The sequence below is a fragment of the Carlito syrichta genome, unplaced genomic scaffold (genome assembly GCF_000164805.1).
Source record: "Carlito syrichta isolate Samal-C Ts95f unplaced genomic scaffold, Tarsius_syrichta-2.0.1 Scaffold270828, whole genome shotgun sequence".
In the NCBI taxonomy this organism is placed as follows: Eukaryota; Metazoa; Chordata; class Mammalia; order Primates; family Tarsiidae; genus Carlito; species Carlito syrichta.
The window spans coordinates 123,171-147,260 of record NW_007214924.1 but is presented as its reverse complement, the minus strand read 5'-3'; the positions used below and the strand labels follow the sequence as shown (position 1 = coordinate 147,260).

Below are 24,090 nucleotides of genomic sequence, written 5' to 3'. Positions count from 1 at the left end.
TGGACCCATACACACCTGGGCCCAGAGTGCTCCTCTTGCCCCTGGAGGGAGGGTGGATCAACCACTTACCCTTGGGGGGGTCGTAGATGTCTATCCACAAAGCCAGGCGATAACTGGAGACACTGCCCTCTCTCACAGAGCTGTGCTGGGGAGCAACCCACTAGTGTTGCTAGATGAGGAAGATGGGCACGGGGCCCTGACTATGGCTGGTGAAATGGTTCACCAGTAGCTTCAGGGGGGTCTGAGCCAACCTTCAAGGGGCTGCCAGGAGGCCAGGGCAGGGCAAGGCAGGCCTATCAGGGAGTCTCCTCCGTATCCAACCCCCCAGTGCAGGGGGGCTTGGCTTTGAGCAACTGCAGAAGGCCTCTCCGCTCCCACACCCAGGTCGCTCTCACACCAGGTGGGGAGTGGAAGACCAGCTGTGAGGTCTGAGGGGGAGAACAGATCATGCTCTGCCTCATACATAAAATCTTCAAATGCCACAGGCAGAGAGGTAGCTAAGAGACTTTTCAGCTGGAGCCCAAGAAGCCCGGCTTTAGTGAAGTATGCACATTCGCCTTCCAGCTTGCTGGGGTCAGTGCCTGGTGACAAGAGATCCCCTGGAGGAACAATCTGATTAGGCAGTGAGTGTCCACTGTGGTTTTAAGGAAGACTTGTGTGGTTTTTCTTGACAGTGGTCTATAAAGAGGACAGGAATATTAACATCTCTGAAAAATTTTCATCCTGGGGTGCCTTTCCCACACTCTCTTCAAGGAACAATCATACTTGTCAAAGGCACTCTAACCAGAAGGGCACTTCTGGGCCACAGGCTGCAGGCTTGGCCTCTGAATTATTTGTAATGCTGAACCTGGGGGACCGTTGGGTGAAAATAGCTAGCTCCTGTCATCCTGTTCTAGTAGGGAATTAAATGGGCCTAACAGGTGAAAACCCAAGCCTATTTAACATGGAGAAACCTGAACCACATAGAAAGACAAAGGGGCCTTGGGCTGGGAGTCAAGGCCCTTCAGATATGCTCCTGTTCTCCAGCTGACACATTGTGAGCTCCTAAGGGGCCCCATACTCCTACTGCAGAGCTTTTGTCACCTGCTAGATGGGCACAGGCCACCCATCCCTATCTCCACAGTCAAAAGCTGAGACAAAGCCAGGGTTTATGACAATCACAACAAAATCACCCTTTAAGCCCCCAAAGGGGGCTTAAATGCAAGTATCTGTCCCACTGGCCCTACACTGATATCAGATCCTTGTACTCCTGAGTAATCTGTAGGGTAGGCTATGAGTCAGCTGGCATGGAAGAAGGGGCCAGGACCTCAAGCCTGCAGGAGTCTCAGGCCACTGTCTCGCTCTCAGGCCTTATCTTTAAGGGGAGAAGGTTGGCCTGGTCAAGGTCCTTTCTGGTCTTGACACTGGGTCATTCAGGAAAGCCCACCCTGCACCCATTGGTGATGAGATGAGACTTGTGCTTACCATTATACCTCCTTTGTTAAAAGTAGGTCTAAATAAGATGTTTTAGATTTTGTCCTGAGGGAAGGCTTTTAAAATGGAAAAGAATTTGCAGGTTTGTTACCTCAAACCCCGAAATGATTTGGCTGCAGAAAGAACAGGAAAGAATGTGTCCACGTTTCCCAAAGCAGCCGCATTCTGGCACTTATACCCTGCCTGCTTCCCCTGAATACCCTAGATAACACTGACATTTGCAAAGGGAAAAGCTTTTCTCTTTTTTTTAAAGATGGGAAAGAGGAAATCCTTTTTCTTAGTAGAGATTTTTTTCCCTTTAATCCTTTCCAAATTCAAAGGATCATCAAAGGAGCAGGTGCAGAAGCACTGGGGCCCAGACCCCCCCCCACACACACACAAGTCCCTGGGGCTGGGGGTGGTGGGAGCAGTGGGGGAAAGGCGAGCAGCCTGAGGCTTACAAAGGGCAGAGCCTAATTCTGCACGTCAACTTCCTGCTGCTTCGGCTGCTCGGTTCCCAGGAGAACAAGAAGCATTTTCCCTGTCAGCCGGGAACAAATTAGCATCTCTGATGAGTGTTTTCCAACTCTAATCTCTCTCTCCCTTTCTCTTTCTCCCCCTCCCCCGCCCCCTGTGTTTATGAAAGAAATCCCTCTGTTATGGCAACAATCTTTTCACGGGAGAAAGAAATCTGGCTCCCACCTTTCATATCGGAGGAAGACGTTGTTGAGGTCGTCGTTGACGTGCAGCAACTCCTCGGTGACCTCCTCATTGGACACGCGGGAGATGAGCTCCACGATGCGCTGCTGCATGGCCCGGCAGGTCCTGTTCAGCTCCTAGGGAACACGCGCACCTCTGGATAGCCTGCTGGGTATGCTTTTTGTCACAATCTATTTCCTTTGAAAAAAGCTGTACTGATTCTTAAAAGTCACAAAAGGAGAACATGCTTGTTCATAAAACCAGACGTGTGCAGAATGCAAAGTAGACGGTCCTTCTTCACCACTGCCTGCACCTCCCACCCCAGAGGAAACAAGTGCTTTTTCAGTAGACAGACATATGTCCATGTGTATATATCGGCACAAGCTTGTACAAATTATTTTTAAAATATTAAAATGTGATCCTTTGCAGCTTGCTTTCTCACTTCAACAAGATATTCCAGACACCTTTCTCCATTACTTGATACAGACTGCCTCACTCCTTTGTGTGTGAAATAATATATCTCACCATTCTTCTATTGTTGAGCATTTTACATTGTGGTCTCTCCCTTTTTGGCCAACCCAAATAATGCAGCAATGAACATCTGTACACAAACATGCTTACACACTTGGGCAAGCAATTCCATAGGATGAGTTCCTTAGAAGTGACATTTCTAGGTGAAGGGTTTTGAGCATTTAGATTATTAATGGGTAATAGTAAAAGGCCCTCCAAAAAGGTGACATCAGTTTATTTATATTCCCAGCAATAGCAGGTGTGTCTCTTATTAGGTACATTTCAGTGGCATGTCTGATACCTTGCTAAGGTCTCAGAAGCTCAGCAAGCTCCCATGCAGCTCCCCAGCTGACCAAAGAGGACATTTGTGCACCTGAAGTCACCAAGGGAGCCTTCTCTACCCTTGGAAGCAACGTACCCTGAAAACAGAGTCTCAGCACTGTAGGGCCTGGCTTCCCTGAGCCTTCCCTATTCCAGGTCGGTAGCCTCACCAATGCTCTCATTCAAACCAGCTTGTGGAGTTCCCTCCAATGCCTGCCCGGCTCTGTGCCATCTCATTTGCCAGACTGAGGATGCTATGGAGGGAGGGGCTGGTGACCCTACCAGGCTAGCCCCTCAGCATCCCTGACGACAGGAACTGCCTGTGACCAAAGCTCCAAGTCCCAATGTGTCATACAGGCTTAAAACTGAGGGAGACGCTCTTCCCACCTACCTGAGCACTGGAAGGATAAGGCATAAAGGAAGAGTCCCCCCTTTTCACATTTCAGTCGGGTAGAAGTCACTGATCTATTCGTAGCAGACGCAGGCTATCTCTGTTTAGCCCCTCGTGCTGTCTCATAACCTGGCTAGCTTAGCTACATCTTCCTTTCTACCCGATCATAAACTCCTTGAGGGGAATGCTGTCATTTATCCACTGGAGGAGGCCCTTAAGTCCTGCACTGAGCCTTGCAGGTGAAAAAGCCCAGCAGACATCTGCTGAACACATCACCAAAGTGGTCAAACAGCAAGGGAGGGACTCGAAGATGCCCCTTCTGGCATCCTCTATTATCCTGCAGCCCTACACTCCTACACAGGGGCTAGGCTTCTTATCTGCCTACCCCTCCTTGAGGGCAGAGAAGGCGTTTTCCCAGTGCCCATAGGAGGCACTTCCAAGTGCTTTTTTATTTTTTTGAAAGTCGGATTTATGGAGAGGACAGAAAAGCTCTCAGAGCAGAAGGGGATGTGAGGGGGTTGCCCCCAAGTGCTCTTGACAGAATTAACTAAGGAAGGCAAGCTGCACTCCTTCCATGCATTCAGTCCAGAGTATCAAGACAGTGTTCCCTTACAGGGTTCCACAGTTCAAGGGCTGTGTGTGTTCTGGGCCTGATCCTACAGGTAGGAGCAAGGTGGGGACCTCGACAGACATGCCTCTCATAGAGTAGATCAGCTCATGGTCAGCCAAACACCAGGTCTGGACAGTCTACTTCTGTTCTCTCTCCTCTCATGGCTGTTCAGCTCCCTGGGGCTCCTTCCCTGCAAGTGGGGAAGCTGAGGAAAGCAGCCTTGCCCATGTAGATCAGCCCAGAAGCACCCGAACACAGCTGTATTCATCAGAGCAGAAGGTTTCAGCAGCTGGGTACACAAGAATCTGGTGTTCACCTTAAGAAAAAAGGTTCCTTTGGAGACTCTCTGGCTCTGGGTCTGGTCACCTTGCTGGATCCTGTCTATCTGGCTATGGCAACGTTCCTCTTAATCTTGGTTCCACCCTATTCTAGCCCTCTACACAACCAGAATGGGGCTGTTAGTCTCTGGCCAAGCCCAGTTTCTGGATTGTCCAAGTTATCCTCTGAACACACTCCTATCTATTGGTTCTCCTAAGCCCCCCATCCTAGGTTTTGAAAAAGGCAGAATTATCTTTGTGAGTAGAAGGCTTTGAGCAAATCCCCAGACACAATTTCTCTCTCTACCCCCAACGAGGTGCTTCAGGTGACAGTGTCTCCCAAGAACCCACCCAGGTCACAGCTGCCCAGCCAGGTAACATTCCCACCAGCAGCAGATATGCGGAAGTGCCACAGATAGCCAAGCTGGGCTTTCCCTTCAGTCTGCCTTGGGAGCCTTGACTCTAAAGAGCTCCGAACCCCTGGTCCTTCCAAGCCACCAGCTCCACATCGCTGTCCTCTCTCAGGTATCCACTCAGCCTTCTTCCCACACTCTTTGCTCAGAGAGTTGGGAATTCTTGTTCTTCCAGAATCTAATTTTCCCTCTCTAGGACTCATCCCAAGCCAGAATTAATACCAAGAGGTGAACACTGGAAGTTAATCACAGAGGACACTAATATCCAGTAAAGAGAAAAGCTCCCCATAAAATGCCCATTCTCTTCTACTCTGAATGGCTCATATCCCCGGGGCCAACCAGGAGGAGGAGCTTGAGAATGGCCTGAACCTCAGAGGCTAGCCAGGTCTGGACTGCTGTGCAGTAACTGCCACGGGTACTGATGGACATTCACAGGTCCAACCCAGTCACCACTGGGACAATCACAGCGCACAGGAAAATCAGCAACACAGTGGAAACCCTAATTACAAAAATGAAGTGTGCTCATGATTGACACTAAAAGTTATGCCAGGCCCTCAACATTAAAACAAACAAAAACAAAACAAAATTAAAATGTCCAAACTTATGGAAAAAGCAATCACATTAGATCATGTGAAGGATTCCAACAGCCAGGGATGTAAAACAATCAAAGTATTTCTAATACGCTGCCAAGGTGCCATGAGCATCTGCTTTGGGCTGACAAAGGAACACTTGTTTAAGTTTACTTTGTTTATTTGTTTTTTGAGTTGGAGTCTCCACTCTGTTGCCCAGGCTGGAGTGCAGTGGCATACTCATGGCCACCCCAGCATCGACCTGCTGGGCTCAGGTGATCCTTCCTCAGCTTTCCAAGTAGCCGGAACTACAGGCATGCGCTACCATGCCTGGCTAATTTTTTGGTTTGTTGTAGAGACGAGTTCTTACCATGTTGCCCAGGCTGGTCTCGAACCCGTGGGTTCAGGCAATCCTCTCACCTTGGCCTCCCAAAGTTCTGGGATTATAGGCTTGAGCCACCACGCCCAGCCCAGGTTTACTTTAAAAGACTATTCTCCCCTATTTCTAAAAGAAAAAAAGATACCTGGCCAACACGTGGACAGCAATTACCCAGGGCTTTGGAAGGAATGCTGGAGGGCTTTGGAAGGAATGCCAAAGAGTGCAGAATGGAACAGTGAGGTTAGTTGGTGGGCAGAGGAAAGAGGTCGAGTGTCTGCCTCTGCCATCTGCCAGGGACCCTTCTGGGCCACGGTACGTGTCTCCTTCCTCTTTGGTATGTGTGTGCTAGTGTATGCGAAGACCAGGTCAGACATGGTCTGAGCTCCTCCTTGCTTCAGCATTCCAGGTGTCTGTGGAAAATCTTGAGCAAAAGGAAAATGAACAAAAAGATCTCTAGTCCCAGCTCAGGGCCCACTCTCTCCAGCAAACAGGCCCAGTATAGGAAGGTGTGGCCCCTGCCTGGTGCTTGTGGTCAGGCACCAAGTCCTGGCTGCCCTTGGCTAGGGAGAGAGAAGGAAAAACGTCAGTCACTTCCCATCCAATCTGCAGAACAATCACAACGTGCAAGACCTGCAAGTCAGGGGAGTATGGGAGCACATGGTGGAAAGATATCCAAGGTTGCCCTCCAGAAACTCGGGGCATCAGTGCTTAGAGCCCACAAGCCATCTCCAAATATACCTCAGGCACTCACCACATTCCTCAAGGGCCCCTAAGAAGTTGTCTGCAATGTTCCATCAAACTCCTACTCATCCTTCAAGGCCTCAGGATGTTTTCCCACTCTAGTACTTTATCACAAAAGTTTTCAAACATATAGCAAAACAGAAAGAATTTTTTTTTTTTTGAGTTGGAGTCTCACTCTGTCACCTAGACTGGAGTGCAGTGACCGCTCCCAGTCACCGCAGCCTCGACCTGCTGGGCTCTGGTGATCCTTCCACCTCAGCCTTCCAAGTAGCTTGAACTACAGGCACGCTACCACACCCGGTTAATTTTTTGATTTATCATAGAGATGAGGTCTCACCAAGTTGCCCAGGTGGGTCTCGAACCCATGGGCTCAGGCAATCCACTCATCTCAGCCTCCCAAGGCACGGGATTACAGGCTGAACCACCGAGCCCAGCTAACAGAAAGAATGTTTGCAGTGGACAACATACACCCCACCACCTAAATTTTACCATTAACATTGACAGTGTCAGCCTCACCACATGCCTGCCATTTATCCACCCAGAATGTTTTCTGGGGATCCCCAGCCACCCCTCCCTTCTCAAGACTCCCATAGTATTTGACATCTTTCCTGCAGCTGCCTCCAATCTGTTATCAGAGCTTCTTCAGCAGAACCTCCAGCAAGGGTGACCAGCTCCCACCACCCCAAAAGTGGAGGAAGCCCCAGTACAGAGTAGCCTCAAGGGTGGTTCACTGGATTCAGAGAAGAAACGAGCCAGATTCCTTAGCAGACCTCAGGAAGCATCTCAAAACATGGCTACAAACACCCAAGTACCAGAGGCACCAGAGGGAAGAGAGCAGGGGCTGACTTCAGTCTCCCCAACAGAGTGCTGGCCCCACCTGGGTGCTGGGGACCAAGTAGTAGGCAGCAAGTAGCCCATGATAAGCTCTCCAGGTGTCCAGTACTCTCCAGGCCTGCTTCTCCCTGTGTAAAGTACAGGGGTTGGACACACAAGGAAGTTCTGCAGGGTGCCACTGAGGTACTCCACGGCATGGGGTCAGGACACCCTACCTCAAGGCAGCCAGGGAACCTCTGCTTTTCTCCATTTCAAACATTATCATCCGTTAATTAAAAAAAAAATGCTTGGAAAATGCTGGATGATTTCTAAGGCTCTAACGTTATGACCTTGGCTTGGAGGAGAACGAGACCCAAGGGTGTAGAATATAGTGATCTCATACACTCTGAGCACAGAAACATCTGCTTTGGCCTTGCATTTGCTGCCTCTTTCCTTGTTGCCTTCCTGCTGGGGTGGTGGGTGAGATAGTCCCCAACCCCACAGGTAGAAATGCACACACTCTGGTCTGGAGAAGTGTCCCAGTGGCCTTCCGAAGATCTAGGTCTGGAGACAGGCCTAGAGACTGCGGCCTGGGGTCTTGACACAGAAAAAGCTTTACATCTCTTGGCTTTAGCTTTTTGAGTTACTGCCTCAAAACAAAGAACAAAGAATAGAGATGGAAGGTGAGAGGAGGGCAGAACATCAAGATTTCTGCCACCACAACACCAGCTGGCTGCCCTCATGGCCTCCACGGTGCCATCAGTCAGACCTACAGCAGGCTCATTTGGGACACTTTCCTCTGTCTCCTCCACCTCTAACCCTCCAGACAGAGCGAGTCTCTTCTGGGCTTAAGACCCGGCTAGCCTGGGTCACTCCTTCCGCTGTGCCATAGCTAGGACAGGAATTTCAGCTTTGGCCTCCTCCTCTCTGGTTCTCAGCAGAGTGGGGAACAGCTGGTCACTTGTATAAAAGTCCTCCATCTATCAGAACACCTTATTAAATTTCCTCCCTCTTCTGTCTAATTAATCCCAATGCCTTTATCTTTTCTTCAAGGGACACTCTCATCTCCACCTCACAAAGCAGTCTTTTAATCATCTTTATGGGTTTCCTCTGAGCCCTCTACAGGTTCGAAGGAACATGGAGTAAGGCCCTGAAGATCTGTTTTCTATTGCTGCGAAGGAGATGGGAGGGAGAAGAAAGTCTTTGTTGATGAGAAAGGGGGAATAACAAGCTAAACATGTAGGATAAACTAGATTTCTCTAGAGAAAATGGCCTTGCCCATTCTGTCTTTGTTGAAATGAGATGCAAGAAGCAAGAGGGGGATATACCATCTGCTGCTTGAAGAAATAACATGGAGAAAGGCTTCTTCTATTATCCGATGATGGTCATAGAAGAACATGTGTTTTGGGCACTATTGGATTAATGAAGTTATTATTAACTAAAGACAAAGCTCAAAAGGCTAAATTGGGAGAGTCAGAGGGCACCAGATGACAGAATCAGGATCCTTAAAGGTTCCAGAAAGCTTCACTCAGGCTGTCTGTAGTTAAAGGCATGCACTTTAGCAGCATCTCGAATTTCAGGACCAGACACAAGCATCCATGCACAGGATGAGGAAGACATGGCTTAACAGCCACACAAGGAGATGGAGTGGATTTTCAGTTGATGGAAGTTCTCCATTTTACAATGTTTGCCTCTTGTGAAGAACTGGCTGTTCCTTTCCATGGTGGGCTGCCAATTGCCACATTTGTTCCATGTGGAGATCAGGCAGTGGGCGGGGCTTATGGCAATCTTGGAATATTTAAGGACTTACCCATGTGGAAGAGGAATTCGTTTTGTTCTGTTGTGTGAGAAGATAGACCATGGTCAAAGTTACAGGGAACCAGACATTAGCTTGAGGAATAAAAGGACCTTTCCAATAATGGTTGTGGGAGTTCTGCTTTGTGAAGCTTTGCCTGTGCACACCCCTGTGCCAGGCACTGCCAAGGCGAGAATGATCACTCCTGATGCCTGGGGGAGAGGAAGGGAGCTTACAGAGGACTGGCGACTTGCCCGGTCACCCAGCGTGGTGGGCAAGAACGGAAACCCAGTGATTCCTAGGCCTGTGCTCTCTACCCCACAGGGCTACTTCCCAAAGCCTAGCTGGGATGTCTATTTGAAACATAAATGCTTCCATGGGCTTCCATGAACAGCCTGTTACTGGGGATGTGCAGAAAGATCCAGGAGGCACCAGCCAGATGCTGTCGAGGAAATCTGAGCACAGATGTGGTGTTAGCCTAGCTGCCCAGAAGGTCTCTCCCAACTCAGGGAGTGAAGGATTTGACACAGTGAGAGAGGAGGAGTTGCTGTGTTGATGCTGGGCATCCTCCTCCCCTCTTCTAGGGGCCTCAACTGTGCTGGCAGCCTAGGGTGCTAGAGTGGCCTCAGCCTCTCCTCAAATACCAGCCACCCACCAACGAGTTCGCAGGCAAGTTGCTCGCACCACCAAGCTTCCTGCTGTTCTCACCACACCGTGGGAAGCCACACCTGAAAGTGCGCTGTGAGGCGCAGGAGGTGATCAGGATATAACCCGCCCACGATCACGATCATCCCAGGGCTGATACCGCCAGTGACCCCTCCTCCCATTCCCTCCATCTCCTACCCTGCAATTTATACTTGATTTGGAGCAGCTTCTGCTGGTGGGGACATCCGGGCTGGTGACAAATGTGTGTATTTCCACAGCCCTGGCCAGTACTCTGAGCTCTGTGCTGCTCTGCTCTGAGCATTCTGGCTGCTCTCCAGCCTAACGGAGGGTTCTAGGGATGCATTCTGATCCCAGCACTGGCATTTGCCCACACGCAAGGCTTACTGTTTGGTGTGGCTCCGACACTTAGGAGACTTTGCCTGTTGGCCTCTGACTGTCAAGGAAGAAGAGGAGGGAGGATGTCAAGGACAGCAGAGGCTTGTGGCTACCAGCCAGGAGGGCCATGTCTGTCCATGCTACCACAGAGCTGCCAACTCCCGAGTCTCTGTGCTGGAAGGACAGCCTACCACAGGCACGCAGGATCACTCTTTTTCTGTTTGATTTATAAGATAGTGGTGAGGGTTGGAAGACTTGGAGTCAGAACAAAACAGAGGGAAGGAAAACGTCATGGGAAGCAACCTATTTTTGAAGACTGTGAGCTGACGCCAGGAGATTAGGTTCTGTTTGTCTTGGCTGATGGGCTTGTTAACACACACACACACACACACACACACACACACCAAAAAACCCCCACAGACACACACACACACACACACACACACACACACACACACACACACACAGAATATTCCTGCTGTCTGGGTCTGCTCTGGCTGTCTGGAAGCATCTTGGCTTTGTTCAACACACCCCCTGCTGCCAGGAGCTCAGCTCTATCCAGAGCAAAACCCCCTGTCAGCAGGAATTCCGACGCTGACACAGCACAAAGCTGCCTCAAGAGGCCCTCTCAGTTTCTGGACTGACCTCAGATTCCTATGCCTCTGGGTAATGCCTGGCAGAACCTGCAGGCTGGGAATGGAGGCCAGTGACGACAAGCTTAAAGGGAAGCTGGGTCCCATGGAGTGCGGCACATGTTCAACCAGACCTGCTGAGTGGAGGCAAGCCTGGCCTGAGACAGGTGTCAGGAGTGAGGTTTGGGAATAAGGGAAAGGCCACTCATGGCTCCTCACTGGGACTGGACCAAGGGTACTGTCTCAGCGTCAAGAGCAGCCTGATGTAGTTACGTGGAGACGAGCTGTTTCCCAGTGTGTCTCCTGCACAAAGCTGTGAGTTCCTGGGGGTAGGAACACAGCTCATGCATCTCCACGCCCCTCAGGCTGTGCTATGTGTTAGGCCCAGGAAGTCTCTTTCCCTGCTCACCCCAGAGGAGGCAATGGCTTTGGAGTAGGAAGGGTACAACAATAAGCAGCTTGGGACCAGAGCAGGGGCTTCACAGGCAGCACGTGTGTGCCCACCTAGCAGGATGGGAGGTGTGGTGCTGAGGAGGCCAAGCTAAGGACAGAGGGCTGGACAAAAATAGCAATAGCAGCAGCAGCAGCAGACACATCATGAGCATTCATGCCAGGTCACCAGTCCAGCCTGGCTCCTGCCCTGTTCGCTCACGCATCCTTCCTCCTGCTGAAAAGACTGGGCCCTTGCAGCTCACAGCATCCTTTTTTCACTCTCCATAAGGTCACTGCTTCTAAGGGCAGTGCCACTGCCACTTTCTACAGATGTCAGGGTCATCTGAGGCTGGGCATGGTAGAGACCCGGTCACTGGCTCTGGACCTGGCTAGCCTGGGAAACAAACCTGAGGTAGCAGTCCTGACCCTCGTCTGAGGGGGCTATTTTCAGGTTGCCTGCTCCTGGATCCCTTTCTCTCATGCTCCCAGACCTCTGGGTTATCCAGAGGCAGGGAGGCCAGTTTGCAACCCTCAGCCTGGTAATCCTCAGTGCTTGGGCAAAGAACAAGGGTATCACATTTCATCTTAGTCTTAGGACTGCCTCAGAGGTAAGATGTGACTAGAAGGGATCCTACCAGTCAAGGTTGAAGAGGCCCTGTTACAGGACATTTACGATGTGACATTGAGGGACCAAAATACAAAATATGTGAGTTCAATGTCATACATACTATATTTAAAATAAACACACAAAAAGGTCTGAAAGGCATCTACAGTGGTTATTTGTGGATGCTTGGGTCAAAGAAAAGTATTATTTTCTTCTCTGAACTTTCTTTTTTCTTTCAATAGGCATGTATTCTACAACTAGAATTTTAGAATCAAGAAAAAAAGCTGCCAGTACAGTGTCTCACATCTATAATCCCAGCACTTTGGGAGGCCAAGGTGAGAGGATTGCCTGAACCCACAGGCTCAAGACCAGCCTGGGCAACTTGGCGAGACTTCATCTCTACAATAAATCAAAAAAATTAGCCAGGTGTGGTGGCGCATGCCTGTAGTTCCAGCTACTTGGAAGGCTGAGTTGAAAGGATCACCTGAGCCCAGCAGGTCAAGACTGCAGTGGCCGGGAGTGTGCTACAACCCACTAGCTTGGGTGAGAGAGTGAGACTTCACCACAAAAAAAAAAAAAGAAAGAAAGAAACAAGACCTCATCTCTACAATAAATTTTTAAAAATCAGCCGGGCGTGGTAGCGCATGCCTGTAATTCTGGCTACTCGGAAGGCAACAGAGTGAGACTCCAACTCAAAAAAAAAAAAAAAAAAAAAAAGAGAGAAAGGAAAATAAAGACCGGGGAGACCTCATCTCTACAATAAATAAAAGTTAGCTGGGCATGGTAGTGCATGCCTGTAGTTCCAACTGCTTGGAAGGTGGAGGTGGAAGGATTGCCAGAGCCCAGCAGGTCGATGCTGGGGTGGCTGTGAGCATGCCACCACACTCCAGCCTGGGTGACAGAGTGAGACTCCAACTCAAAAAGAAAAAAGAAAAATGAAAAAGAGAGATGACAGTACTAGCCTCTATCCATCCCTAGGCAACATGAGGTTGAGTGTGGGCCCACATGGGCTCTGTGGACAGCAGGGCCACTGGACGCATCCTCCCTCCCTTCTGCATCCCCAGGTGGGGTCCCGCCACAGTGTGCAGTGGTGGAGCTGTCACTTCAGGCCCCTGCTCCACACTTGCCCAGGGTTTTCGCAAGATGACTCACCTGAAGCAATTCCAGGTCAGAAGAGTCCTCCTGCCCGGGGACCATTTCTGTTAACATCTCAGACATGACTTTTGTGTTTCCTCGCACAACATCCAGTTCACTCCGCAGCCTGGCGATCTGTGGAGGGCCGTGGGGAAGGAAAGCAGGAAGGAGAGGTCAGTCAGCCTGCACTTTCGCTATCAGAACCAGCTTGCTCCCCAAGCTGGTGACAGTTCTGCTCACTTGGAGACTGCCTTCTCGTCTCCCTCTGGTCTGTCAAGGTGACGGCAGCTCTGAGAGAACTGAAAGGGTTCTGGCCACCAACAGTCTGTCATGGTGCCTGCCTGCCAGTGACACCAAGGCAGCACTGTGCAGTGAAGAGCACCAGGTCAGGAGGGTACCAAGCTGGCTCTCTGTCTCAGCTCTCCTACCATGGGGCCTTGAATAGGAGCTGAGCCTCTCAGGGCCTCATTTCTGCTCTTGAAAATGCAAGTGCAGGAGGGCAGGAGCTCTGAGACCCCTTCAGGGCTGAGAGCCTATTCTATGAACATGAGTTATAGACTCTGGCCCTGGGAGTTTTATCATCTAAATACTATGATCCTCTGAGAGGCTGGCCAGTGTCAACAGGACTTTTCTGGTATGGCAAGAATAAGAGAGAGAGAACAGGAGAAGACCACAGGGGAGGCCCCTCCCCACCTAGCTCCTTACCTGGTAACACAACCCCTGGAAAAATACCCAACCTGCCCAACCATCCGCCCTCCCCAAAGCCTGGACCTAGTCAAGGCCTGAGCCCCTTGCCCTCCAGCCCTGTGCTTCAGATCTGCCCCCTCACTCTCTCAATCCCCTCGAGGCATCTGCAGAGACCATGGGAACTTCCCTGTCACAGTTGAGGCATCATAGAAGAATCCACATAGAAATGCCTAGTCATCTCATTACTCAGTGATAAGAGACCGATACACATTAGACAGGGCAAGAGCTGCCCAAGACACCAGAAGGAGCCCTAGAAGACTCCACAAGCACGGGGCCTCCACAGTAGTAGCAACATCCAGAGATGGACTTGAACCTCTCTGAGTCTCAATTTCCTCACGTACAGAAAGGTGGCAATAATACCACATCTCACAGGGTGCTGTGAAATGCCCACACCATGCCTAGCACACAAATATGCTCTACATACATGTACGTCCCTTTCTCCTGCTCAAACATCCAGAGGGCAGAACTGTGATGTCACTCCTTCTGCACTGTGACCCAGCTCGAGCAACGCCTCCTCTCCTCCTTTTCTGACTCTCCCTGCCTCATCCTGAGGTAGAAGCAACCCCCTGCCTCCTCCTTCAGGCCCCCACTCCCCATACCATCTTCCACCATAGCAGCCTTGGTAGGCTCTCCTGTGCTGGTCGGCTCTCTCAGAAGACCCTCGGCTCCCTAGGGCAGGAACTCCCTGGGGTTGAATTCGGTAATCTCAGCACAGGGCCAGAGATGGGAGACCACAGTCAATGGTCAACCAGGGAGATGGTCTGCATCCGAAAGGCTCTTGCAGACTTCTGGCCATTTCCGGTCAGGGAGGCCCAGGAACACCACAGTTAGTCACCTCATGGGATCTGAAGCACTGGGTCCTCTTGACCAGGCTGGCTACCTACCTACCTGTCTCTGCTTTCATTCCTCTCTCCCAAGGGCAGCAGACCTCTGGGCTCCTGCACTACCCATGCCCTCTCACATCCATTCTAGACCCCTCCTCTTGACGGTTCTAGCTGCTGTGAGGGCCTTTCCCAAGCATCCATTGCACTGATGGCAAGTCAGTGCAGGAGCACAGTGATGTCCAACTTCCAACACGTTCTGCCTTCCCTCAGAACAGGAAGGGCATAGTTCTGCCCATGAAAGCGGGGCCTAGAGCCAGAGACCTTCTTTCCCATACTTCCCCATTTTAAGGAAGGCTCTGGCCTTCATGGGTAACGAGGAGGGGCAGAGTTCAGTGAACCAGATCCACAGTTACTGTAAACCCTGTGTTTCAGCTGTGGATTTGGGCCTCTTCCCCCGAGGTACACACAGCACTTGAGTGGCCACCAAGTGAACCTCTTCTATCTGCCTGTCAATCCCACAGCTGCCCTGTGAGAAGAGGGAAGGATCACCTGTTCTACTGACAAGAGGCAGGTTAAACGTCCTGCCCAAAGCCTTATGGTGAGTAGCAGAGTGGGGGCTCACGTTCAGGCCTGTGTGACTTTGAGTTCACACCTCCTGTTAGTGCTGTGCTCCCTCCTCAGAGGTAGAAGATAAGTGAAAGGGCCACGGCCCTGGCACAACACTGCCATAGCCTAACACAATCACTGGACCCCTCTGCTTCAGTGAGGTTCCATAGTCATGACATTATCACAAACAGTAAATAAGGATTTTGAAAACAGAAATCTTGATAGTTTTTTTTCCAAGTCTGACCAATTCTCAAATTGCAACTAATGGAAATTATGGATTCATTTAAAAAGCAGCCCACAACCCATCTAAAAAATCCAGTTTGGGTTAAAACTGCATTAGCTTATCAGGAAGTAACCCAGGGAAGGTGAGCAGTGTTTGGGATAAAGGCAGATCACTGGCCTCTGATGGCTGACATTTCTTTCAGGATAGATCTAAGCCTCTGCATGACAGACAAGCCCAGCCCATCACAGCACAACCGTGCTCCCATACTTCTGGCCTCACTTTCTGCCACTGTTTCCTCCCTGACCTGGGCTTTACATATGCGTCTAGTCAAGCCACCTGCTGTTGCCCAAGAGAGCCCTGTGCCTTGCACCTCCACTATGCTGATGCCACTGCTGTGCCCAAAGCCTCATTGGACAAAGTCCCCCTCCTGTTTCAGGACACTCGATGTGTCAGCTCCCCAGCTGCCTTTCACCCCTGCTCAACTCCAGGCTCACAACTCTGAGTACTCGGCTCTGCTCCCCACCGCAGCATGACCACATTCTGTCATGATTGCCTTGGCATCTGTCTCCCCCAGGGACTGGGCCCTTCAGCTCTGTGTCCCTGACACCCAGCACAATGCCTGGCCTGGGGAAGCCTCTGTACATGTCTCCTGGAAAGATGAACGAGGACGGTCAGCTGGTTTGCCTTTGGACCGGAAGTATGCAAGTACCTGTTCTGAATTGGCCGTGATGGGGCCAGTCACACTCAGAGCCGGGGCCTGCGGAGCGGAGTAGGGAGCAGGAGGAGGCGAGGAATAGGAGCCAGCACTTGTCCTCTGCTGTGACTGGGACCTGGGCATGGTCGCGGCTGGATCCACTTCAGGGACACTCTGGCATGGCAACAACAAAGTCCTCTGTTCACTTGGGCTGCCTGTGCGGCCCGGCCTGGCATCTACCCCCACCCTAGACAGCACTTCCCCAGAACTGCCTGTGGAAGGCTGGAGGTCCAGCTCCATGGCTGCCCTGGTGAACTCGTGGAAGCCTACTGAGCCAGTCCTTCCATCTGTGAAGTGGGGCCGGCTGCCAACAGCTCCTCCCTCGCTTTGCCTCACAAGGGGTGTGCGGCAGACAACACAAGCAACTCCAAAAGGCAGCACCGAGTGCTCTGTGAGCACTCTGGTCATGGTTCCCATTATTAAGACCACATCGGGATCCATGTGGAGGGAGGGCTGTTATTAAGTTTTGCTAATCACGAATCCTTATTTGGTACCATAAGATTACATTTTGGCCTTTACAAGTAGACTAATATAAACAGTAATTATGCAATTTACTGCGTGTTCTTTTTAATTAAAAGAACAACCACACGGCTCTGTGTCATTATTAGAAGAATGAAACAGGTTATGTTTATTTCACAAAGCACAGTGCATGGTCTGGAGGGATCATGACGAGAACAGTGCTCTAGAAAGTGCAACTCCTTGTGCTTTCCCTTTGGGCATCACAGATGACCTTTAGAACATTAATTCATGTGTTCCCACGAGAGATGTGCACAGGCACGCTGTTCTTCTCGATGTCCCCATTTAAGAGATGGGCAGTAAGTGCCAGCAAGGTGGCATATACTGGGATGAGGCGCCTCTCCTAGAACCTGGAGCTTTTCTGGCTCTTCCCCTGGGTTGGAGCAGCCAGGAGAAGGACTAGCTTTCCTGTGATACCATGAATAGCATGGGCTGCATACTTTTTACTTCATTTCATTTCACTTTTTGAGAGTCAGGGTCTCATTCTGTCACCCTAGCTGGCGTGCAGTGGCACTGCGATGGCTTATCGCAGTATCGACCTCCTGGGCTCAGACAAGCCTCCTGCCTCAGCCTCCCAAGTAACTGGGATTATAGGCATGAGCCACTGTGCCCAGTGGCCTGCACGCTTTTCACGCTTAAGTACAGAGCTGCCCCACCCATTGCTCGAGCTACTGTTGGCACTGTAGGAGCTTCAGCAGGATGCCCCAAAATGGGCCTTTCCTGGGCTTTGAATCCCAAGGCTGATGCAATTCAGGAATGTCTGAATTGATGCTGAATGCCCACAGCTCAAAATAAATTTTAGAATCATTTGACTTGTACTTGAAAAAACAGAAAGCTGCTCTTTGCCCCATGAGTGATGTCAACCAGTCTGCATTGCTCTGGGGTGCTCTGGAGCTCTAAGGGAATGAGGATGGGATTCCCACACCAGATTCTGTGGGCCTCCGAAGAGCAGGTGCTAATGATTCTCACAGGATGGCTCCGCCCAATCAGCCATTTCCGTGAAAGCGCCAGAACTGATCCCTCTATTATATTCTTCCACAGTCAGTGTGAAAACCAGGGGGAGACACTGCTGCCACTTAATCACCAGTCAACCAGCTGTCTCACTCCTGCATTCCCCTTGTTATTAAAAAGGAATGCCCTCGAGCTTTAAGAAAGCATGATGACAAGCTGAATAATTCAAAGGGAGCAGCAGAAGGGTGATTGCAGCGGCCTGGCTCCCTCATTCTGCAGTAGGTCTTTCTGGAAAGCGCCAGCTGGAAGCTTACCCGCTGTGGTGTATGTATGGGAGACAGAGCATCCAAGTCGGCCATGGGAAACTCAACCCCTTTCCTCTTCAGTTCCTCATAAATGTGCACAACGCCGGTGAGGTCAGGACTGCTTCGAAAGGCATCAGCCCACGCCTGGGAGGATAGAAGAAGGCCTGTTAGCAAGCATTTCTCAAGGGCTGTCGCGGTGCTTGAAAATCCAAAGCTGGAGACCAATGCTCTCCTGTGTGCAAATGCAAATCACACCAGCTAAACCTATTCTGTTCCTCTCCTTCTGCAATTGCTGCCACTACACGGCTGGCAAAATCCTGGCTTTCAATGGCACTGCTAAGCGTGAACACAAACACAAAACTTAATTCAGCATGTATTTCCTTGGAGAAGAGACCGAGAAATAACACCTAAGCACCGTGGCACATCCTAAAAAGCAGGCATTTCCCTAATGGCATGGAAATCAATTGCTGGTGCTGTTTAGCTGAAGGGAATGGAAGGCAGGGCCTTGCCACAGTAGGATGCCAGCCTCTGCACAGGAACACAGGAGCACCGCAGATCTGTGCGCAGGGTCATCATTGCGCTCTGCCCTGAGAACTACCACAGGTAGAGTTTGGAACCACAGGCAAACTGAGCAGAAAGGAAAGGAGAAATTGATGTGTAACATGAAATAAAGGCTAACTCTAGGCTTCTTCAGCAGATCAGAGACCGCAAAAGTGGAGTGTGCCTAGCTCAGCCCCACTACTGGCAAGTGAGATGACCATGGCTCAGTGATGGAAAAGCCCATTAGGAGCCAGGCCAGGGAGTTCACCCCCCAAGGTTCCTGCTTCCAGGCCTATGCTTCTTTTAGTATGAAGTGCTGCTAGAAATGTCAACGTACATGTGCCCAAACTGAAATTGCAATGAAGTTTGGGCATGCCTGTAATCCCAGCACTTTGGGAGGTGAAGATGGGAGGACTGTTTGAGCCTAGGAGTTCAAGACCAGCCTGGGCAACATAGCAAGACCTAATTTCTACAAAAAACTAAAAAACTAACTGGATGTGGTTGCGTGTGCCTGTAGTCCCAGCCACTTGGAGGATCGCCTGAGCCCGGGAGGCCAAAGCTGTAGTGAGCCATGATCTGGCCACTGCATTCCAGCCGGAGCCAGTGAGACTCCGATTCCAAAAAAAAGAAAAGAAAAGAAAACCTAGTGAAAGCACAACTACTAGATTCTCTTAAATGAAAACACAACACAGACAGGAAAGACAAAAAATTCAAATAGATTATCATTTCTGTTGGCTCATGAAACTTAAAAAATTTTTTTAAAATTCTGTTATTCAGAAGTTTTAGGTATCAAGAAAGGAAGTACATCCAAAGGGCTCCCCAGGAATGGGACCCGGCCCTTCCTATGCTATCCCACTCACAGTACATACCCAGAGGAGGAGGCAGAGCCCCTTGTGCCCATAGCTCCATTGCCAAGTCTGTCATCGTCACAGCATTTAAATGCCTCCCTGGCTCCAGCAATGCGTTCCAACCAATCCTGAGGCAGCCACAGAAACTCTATCTCTAACCAACAGACCCATGCGAAGTTAAAAGGTCAGTTTCCGAAAAGCCTTCTTAATTACGACTGATGCATCTCACTTACTACGAACAGTATGGTAAGACCAGCTTTCCCTGATGCACTTATTTAATTTGCATGCTCAGGGATTTAACGCCACCGGATCAGGACAGCCTGACTCGGCCAATGATTCCTTCTGGATTCTGAGAAGATGCCACAGAGGGTGTCTGGAAGACCCAGCTGGAAAACATGCCACCCTCCCCACCTCCAGTGCCACACAACCTGTTTCCACCAGCAGCCCTGGCTGCTTCCACCTGGCAGCTTCAAACTCCAGCTGAGTCTGTGAATCCAGCCTCAAAATGCTCTAGCATTTTAGTTTAGGGTCTCAACTTTAGAGTCAAAAACCAGTTTCATAACCCGCTGTGGGAGGCTGGGGAACAAAATGCATCGAAGTTCTTCCTGGTGTCATGTCTTGCCTCTATATATGGGAGTACAAACAGCTCCAGGGAGCCCTTTTTTGTTTTTGTTTTTGAGTTGGAGTCTCACTCTGTCGCCCAGGCTGGAGTACAGTGGCACGCTCACAGCCACCGCAGCCTCAACCGGCTGGGCTCAGGCAATCCTTCTGCCTCAGCCTTTCAAGTAGCTGAAACTACAGAAGCATGTCACTACACATGGCTAATTTTTTAATTTATTGTAGAGACGTGGTCTCACCAAGTTGCCCAGGCTGATCTCAAGCCCCTGGACTCAGGCAACCCTCTCTCCTCGGCCTCCCAAAGTGCTGGGATGACAGGCCTGAGCCACTGTGCCCGGCACAGGAGCCCCTTTCACTTGACCGTGTTCTCTACCCAAGACCAATCTGATGTGACAAGAAGGAAGATGAAAGAACCATGGCCCTTCTCTCCAGCCAGAGAATAGTTCTTAGAACCCTCTCTTCATTTTTTAATTTCTTTTATTTTGGAGACAGGGTCTCACTCTGTCACCCAGGCAGGCATGCAGTGGTGCCATCACAGTTCACTGTACACTTGAACTCCTGGGCTCAAGTGATCCTCCTGCCTCATCCTCCAGAGTAGCCAGGACTACAGGTACGTGCGACTCCACCTGGGTAATTTTTTTTTTTTTTTGGTAGAGATGAGGTCTTACTATGTTGCCTGGGCTGGTTTTGAACTCCTGGCCTCATGTGACTCTTCCTGCCTTAGTCACTGGAAGTTGGGGCTCCTCTTCTAAGGCACTCCACTCCCACCACATTTACAGGGATGGGGGGAGGGGGTAGCTACATATTCCAAGTTGGGCCGATCAGATACTCCTCCTCTTAGGAACAACCCTAGGAGCTGGGTTGTTCTCTCTGGGTAGGCAGAACTGTCCTCAACTGTGGGCCCTGGGAGATAGCCATGTGTTAGCCTAGGACCAGGAGCAAAGATGGCCTGTGTTCTCAAAAAGGAGCAGCTGGTGTGATCAAAGGTACAGATGTACAAGAAAGGATCTAGATGCCCTTCCTGATCCCTCTGTCCCTTCCCAGGCCCAAATGACTTGGGCTTCCAGGAGATCCTGTCTTGTAATGACAAATTCTCCTCTTTGCCTAGACAAGCTGGAGTTGGCATCTGCAACCAAGCAGTCTTGGCTAATGCATCCCCTTCCCACCTGCTATGATCCCAAGCCCTGTCTGGGACCCCTGTGCAGTCTGGGTGAGATGGCTGCTAACAGAGCATATGTTCACGACAGCAATCTTTATTGAACAAGATTCTGATGCCAACAGGGGAACAAATGAGGGGAAGTGGGGTTTAAAGAAACAGTCACAGGTGAAAATGCAGAGATGGGAGAAACCCAGAGACATGTATGTCCCAGCATCTTCTTGGGACATGCCAAAATGACTGTGTTCCTATCTCCCTCCACACCAGGTAAGATACCTTTTGAAGGCACACATTGAGTCTCTTGACCTTGCCCAGGGAAGACCATGAAGCAACATTTGTCAGCTTGAACTGAATTCAGTTCTCAGGGTTACTAACGTCCTTCTTTTCCTACTTCAGAGAACAGAAGATAGCTACTTAGGCTGGCAACAGACTGAAGCGACAGTGATGAAGGCCCCTGGAAGGCTGACCCAGCTGAGGATCCTCCCTAGGGGAGACATGGCAAGCTTCAGGAGCTTGGTTGCTATCAGAGTCCTCAAGCTGAAGCCTAGGAGCAGCAGAGAGAGTAGAGCAGGCAGCCCCTCCCAAGAGCTGTCTCCTCAGAAAGCAAAATGATGTGGTGGCATGGGCACCCTCTGAAGGCCAGTCACAGGAGTTAGCTGGTTAATGGCCAAGTGGCCACCTCACTGGAAGTCATGCTGTTTGTACAATTCCCTCTTTTTCTGTCTGTAGCTACAGGATTAGGGAGTTGAAAGACCCAGAGAAGGGTCTAATGAGGTGAAAAAAAGAAAGAAAGCAATTCATGAGTGTATCTCTTTCATTTCTTTGGACTGTACACCAAACCCCAAACTAAAAACTTACACAAACATAAACCATATCCTATTCATTTCTGTATCCCTCAAAGTCTTGAATAATTTCACCTCAATAAATGATTGCTGATTAAAACTGTGGGTTCTGGCCGGGCTCAGTGGCTCAGCCTGTAATCCCAGCACTTTGGGAGGCTGAGGTGAGAGGATTGCCTGAGCCCGTGGGTTCGAGACCCACCTGGGGAACTTGGCGAGACCTCCTCTCTACAATAAATAAAAAATTAGCCAGGCACGGTAGCGTGCACCTATAGTTCTGGCTACTTGGAAGGCTGTGGCAGAAGGCTCGCCGGAGCCCAGCAGGTTGAGGCTGCGGTGGCCAGGTGTGTGCCACTGCCCTCCAGCCTGGGTGCCAGAGTGAGACTCCAACTCAAAACAAACAAACAAACAAACAAACAAAAAACAACAAAAAAAAACCCCTGTGGTTTCTGAGATGCCCTTGGATAGAAGGAGGCATCTGTCACCTTCTGCTTATGCTTTCAGACCAGACTTCCTGTTCCTAGTGACAGGGTCCCCAGGGAAACGCTGTTCACATAGAATCTGGCCACAGCTCAGCCACCAGGTCTCTGACACCTTCAAAGAACACAACACCTCCGGCTCCTGCTGGCCCTCCTGCCCCCACTCCCACCCCCACCCCAATCAGCTCACTTTCTTCAGCGGAAAGAAAACCCTTCAGTGGAAAGAGAGTATTTTTAGACTCTGTTGCTGGGGCATGGAAAGGGGAGGCCGGGGAGGCATGACCACACTGGGGTGACTTTACCAGGATGACACCATTTCTGTTCCTGAAGGCAATTTCAAGGGAAAAGCTGAAGGACGACATAGGCTGCCTCTCAGCCTATGTGGGAGCGTCCTTGTTTTTTCAACAAATGGGATGTAACGTGAGCAAACAAAAAGGAACACCGCTAAAAGACCAACCAAGGGATGAGGTGAAAACTTAGGGGCGAAAGCTGAAAGCTGCTAGAAGTAGAGGCTTTGGTGGTCCGGAGGGTGGGAGTTAAGTGCTGGCGAGGTGCTAACCAGGCAGCTCTGCTCTCAATGTGTCTTTCCTACCCCCAGGGGACCAGCTCCATCCAAAGGCCCAGATGCCTGCGGTGGGGGCAAGCTGACTGAGCCTCATATTGGAGTTGGGTAAACAATCCCAGAACTACACTACAATGTGGCTCACCCACTGGGTCTGGTATCAGGAAAAACAGAGGGTGGCGCCATCTTTGGGCATGCCAGTGGGCAAGGCCTTCTGGAGAACATGAGCCTGAGGTGCTGCCTTTTTGGGGGGTTGGGAAAGTGGGGTGGTGCCGATGGCTAAAGGGCAGCAAGTAGATGGAAAGCCTCCATGCAGGGAGAAAAGGAGTGTGATGGGGGAAGGAGGGCTGGGCATCAGCTGGATTCTCCGTACTGCTGGCCCAGGGGGCTGCTGATGGCGAATATGTGCCACTGGAAATGCCACTTCGTGGCCTATCCTAGGCTGACCAAGCCTGTGATCGGTTCTCAGGAAGGGAATCAGAGGGGAGGTGGGCTGGGGCCAGGCAGACACACAAGGACAAGCCCGATCACCCATTTCCCCACTGGCACAGGGAGACTTAGGAAAGTTGGTTTGGAGCCTGACCCCCTCCCTGTCCCTCCACCTGACTGCAGCCCTACTTCCATTCTCAAGCTGGTTCCACCTTGGCCAGGAGCCCCAACCATGCCTCGTGGGCAGCAGTGGCTGGGGGATGTTCATCTGTGTGCCCCCTCACCTTGAAAGTTTTTCAAGTGTCAACACATTCAATCTACTTCTCAAGGATGGAAAGTTTAGGGCTGCATCTTACCCTGTCCTACTCCAAATATTTAAAAACCAGCTCTAGTCCTTCCTGGCTAGTCCCTGGCCCTCTATCATCTGCAAACCTTAGTTTTTCTGGTTTAAACTGCTGGCTCCCTGAGGGCAGGGCCAGGACTGACCTGGCCCCACTTCCTGGGCAGTTGAAGAGCACCAAGAAACATCCTGATATCAAGGATGGTGAGGAAGAATCGGTTACTTCTCTGGCACCTCACATTTAGCTGAACCACTTTTCAACCTAGCCTGATTGATATGATAGCCTGCTACATACACACAGACTAGTAACACAGCCAGAATCTATCACCTCCCTACAACTCCATTCTTCTTTTTTTTTTTTTTGAGTTGGAGTCTCACTCAGTCAACCAGACTGTAATGCAGTGGCCGCTCCCGGCCACCGCAGCCTCGACCTGCTGGGCTCCGGCGATCCTTCCGCCTCAGCCTTCCAAGTAGCTGGAACTACAGGCATGCACTACCAC

The 24,090-nt window shown here is 50.5% G+C and overlaps 1 protein-coding gene across 10 annotated transcripts in view; it reads right to left on the bottom strand.

The window, feature by feature from the left end:
- TOM1L2 (target of myb1 like 2 membrane trafficking protein) overlaps positions 1-24,090 on the bottom strand; it is a 123,146-nt gene that overhangs the window by 17,662 nt on the left and 81,394 nt on the right. For 5 of the 10 annotated variants that reach the window (XM_008052274.1, XM_008052275.1, XM_021709650.1 and 2 more), the window contains 4 exons: positions 17,789-17,923; positions 15,963-16,121; positions 12,872-12,988; positions 2,155-2,288 (listed from right to left, as the gene is read on the bottom strand). In XM_008052274.1, coding sequence (XP_008050465.1) covers positions 2,155-2,288; positions 12,872-12,988; positions 15,963-16,121; positions 17,789-17,923 — 545 coding nt within the window. The remainder of the gene's footprint in view (positions 1-2,154; positions 2,289-12,871; positions 12,989-15,962; positions 16,122-17,788; positions 17,924-24,090) is intronic. The other 5 variants (XM_021709653.1, XM_021709655.1, XM_021709657.1 and 2 more) reach the window with 3 other exon arrangements.